Source organism: Penaeus monodon, chromosome 31 (genome assembly GCF_015228065.2).
Source record: "Penaeus monodon isolate SGIC_2016 chromosome 31, NSTDA_Pmon_1, whole genome shotgun sequence".
NCBI classification, from domain to species: domain Eukaryota; kingdom Metazoa; phylum Arthropoda; class Malacostraca; order Decapoda; family Penaeidae; genus Penaeus; species Penaeus monodon.
Genome location: NC_051416.1, coordinates 24,373,550 through 24,374,366, shown reverse-complemented (window position 1 = coordinate 24,374,366; position 817 = coordinate 24,373,550). Strand labels below are relative to the sequence as shown.

The following is an 817-nucleotide window of genomic DNA, read 5'->3' as shown; positions in this document are numbered from 1 at the left end:
CATAAACACACATCTTAGAATCTTGGTTTGTTTCACAGTGATTTCTTTTACTATTAAGTGATTTTTTTTACTTTCCCCACAATTAAATACTGAATTTCCTTACTATAAAAAGTAACTACACATTAAGGTCACCATATTGGTATCTCCATCTCAGTGGCATTATTTCTGACCTTTTCAGCTTCCAAACATCAAGAAGGTCTTCCTGAACTGCATGACACTCAGGACTGCTGGTGCTATATATTCAAAGATATTGTCAGAGTTGGGTCTCCAGCAAAGAGGGACAGAGAGAGAAAACATCAAGGCTATTGAGAAAGCCCTAACTTCAGGGAAGAATCCAGTGTAAGTTTTTTTCTTTCCCTCTCTTCCTTCCTTTCTTTTATAATTAATATATTTTTATAACTTTTTAAATGTATTATAGCAGTTGGTGATTGGTATATCCTTATTTATCAACAGGCTAATTATGCTTGATGAGATTGACCAGCTGGACAGTAGAAACCAAGAAGTCTTGTACTCAATCTTTGAGTGGCCAGCATTAGCAGGGTCCAAGTTGGTGCTGGTGGGTATCGCTAATGCCCTTGACCTGACTGATCGCATATTGCCTAGACTCCAAGCAAGACCAACTTTCAAGCCGAAGTTGCTTCATTTCCCACCTTACTCCAAGGCAGAGATCATTAAGATCATCAATCAAAGAATCCAAGAGGTATGTCTTTAAAGGATTAGATGCAAAAGAAAATGACATTATTTGGAAATATTTACATATCGGTTACATTTAAGAACATGATTTTAGATTTTTATTCATACATCTTGTAATTCCAAT

The 817-nt window shown here is 36.0% G+C and overlaps 1 protein-coding gene across 1 annotated transcript in view; it reads left to right on the top strand.

Moving 5' to 3' along the window:
- LOC119593126 (cell division control protein 6 homolog) overlaps positions 1-817 on the top strand; it is an 8,453-nt gene that overhangs the window by 5,229 nt on the left and 2,407 nt on the right. Inside the window, 2 exon segments of the mRNA XM_037942091.1 lie at positions 179-339; positions 454-700. Coding sequence (XP_037798019.1) covers positions 179-339; positions 454-700 — 408 coding nt within the window.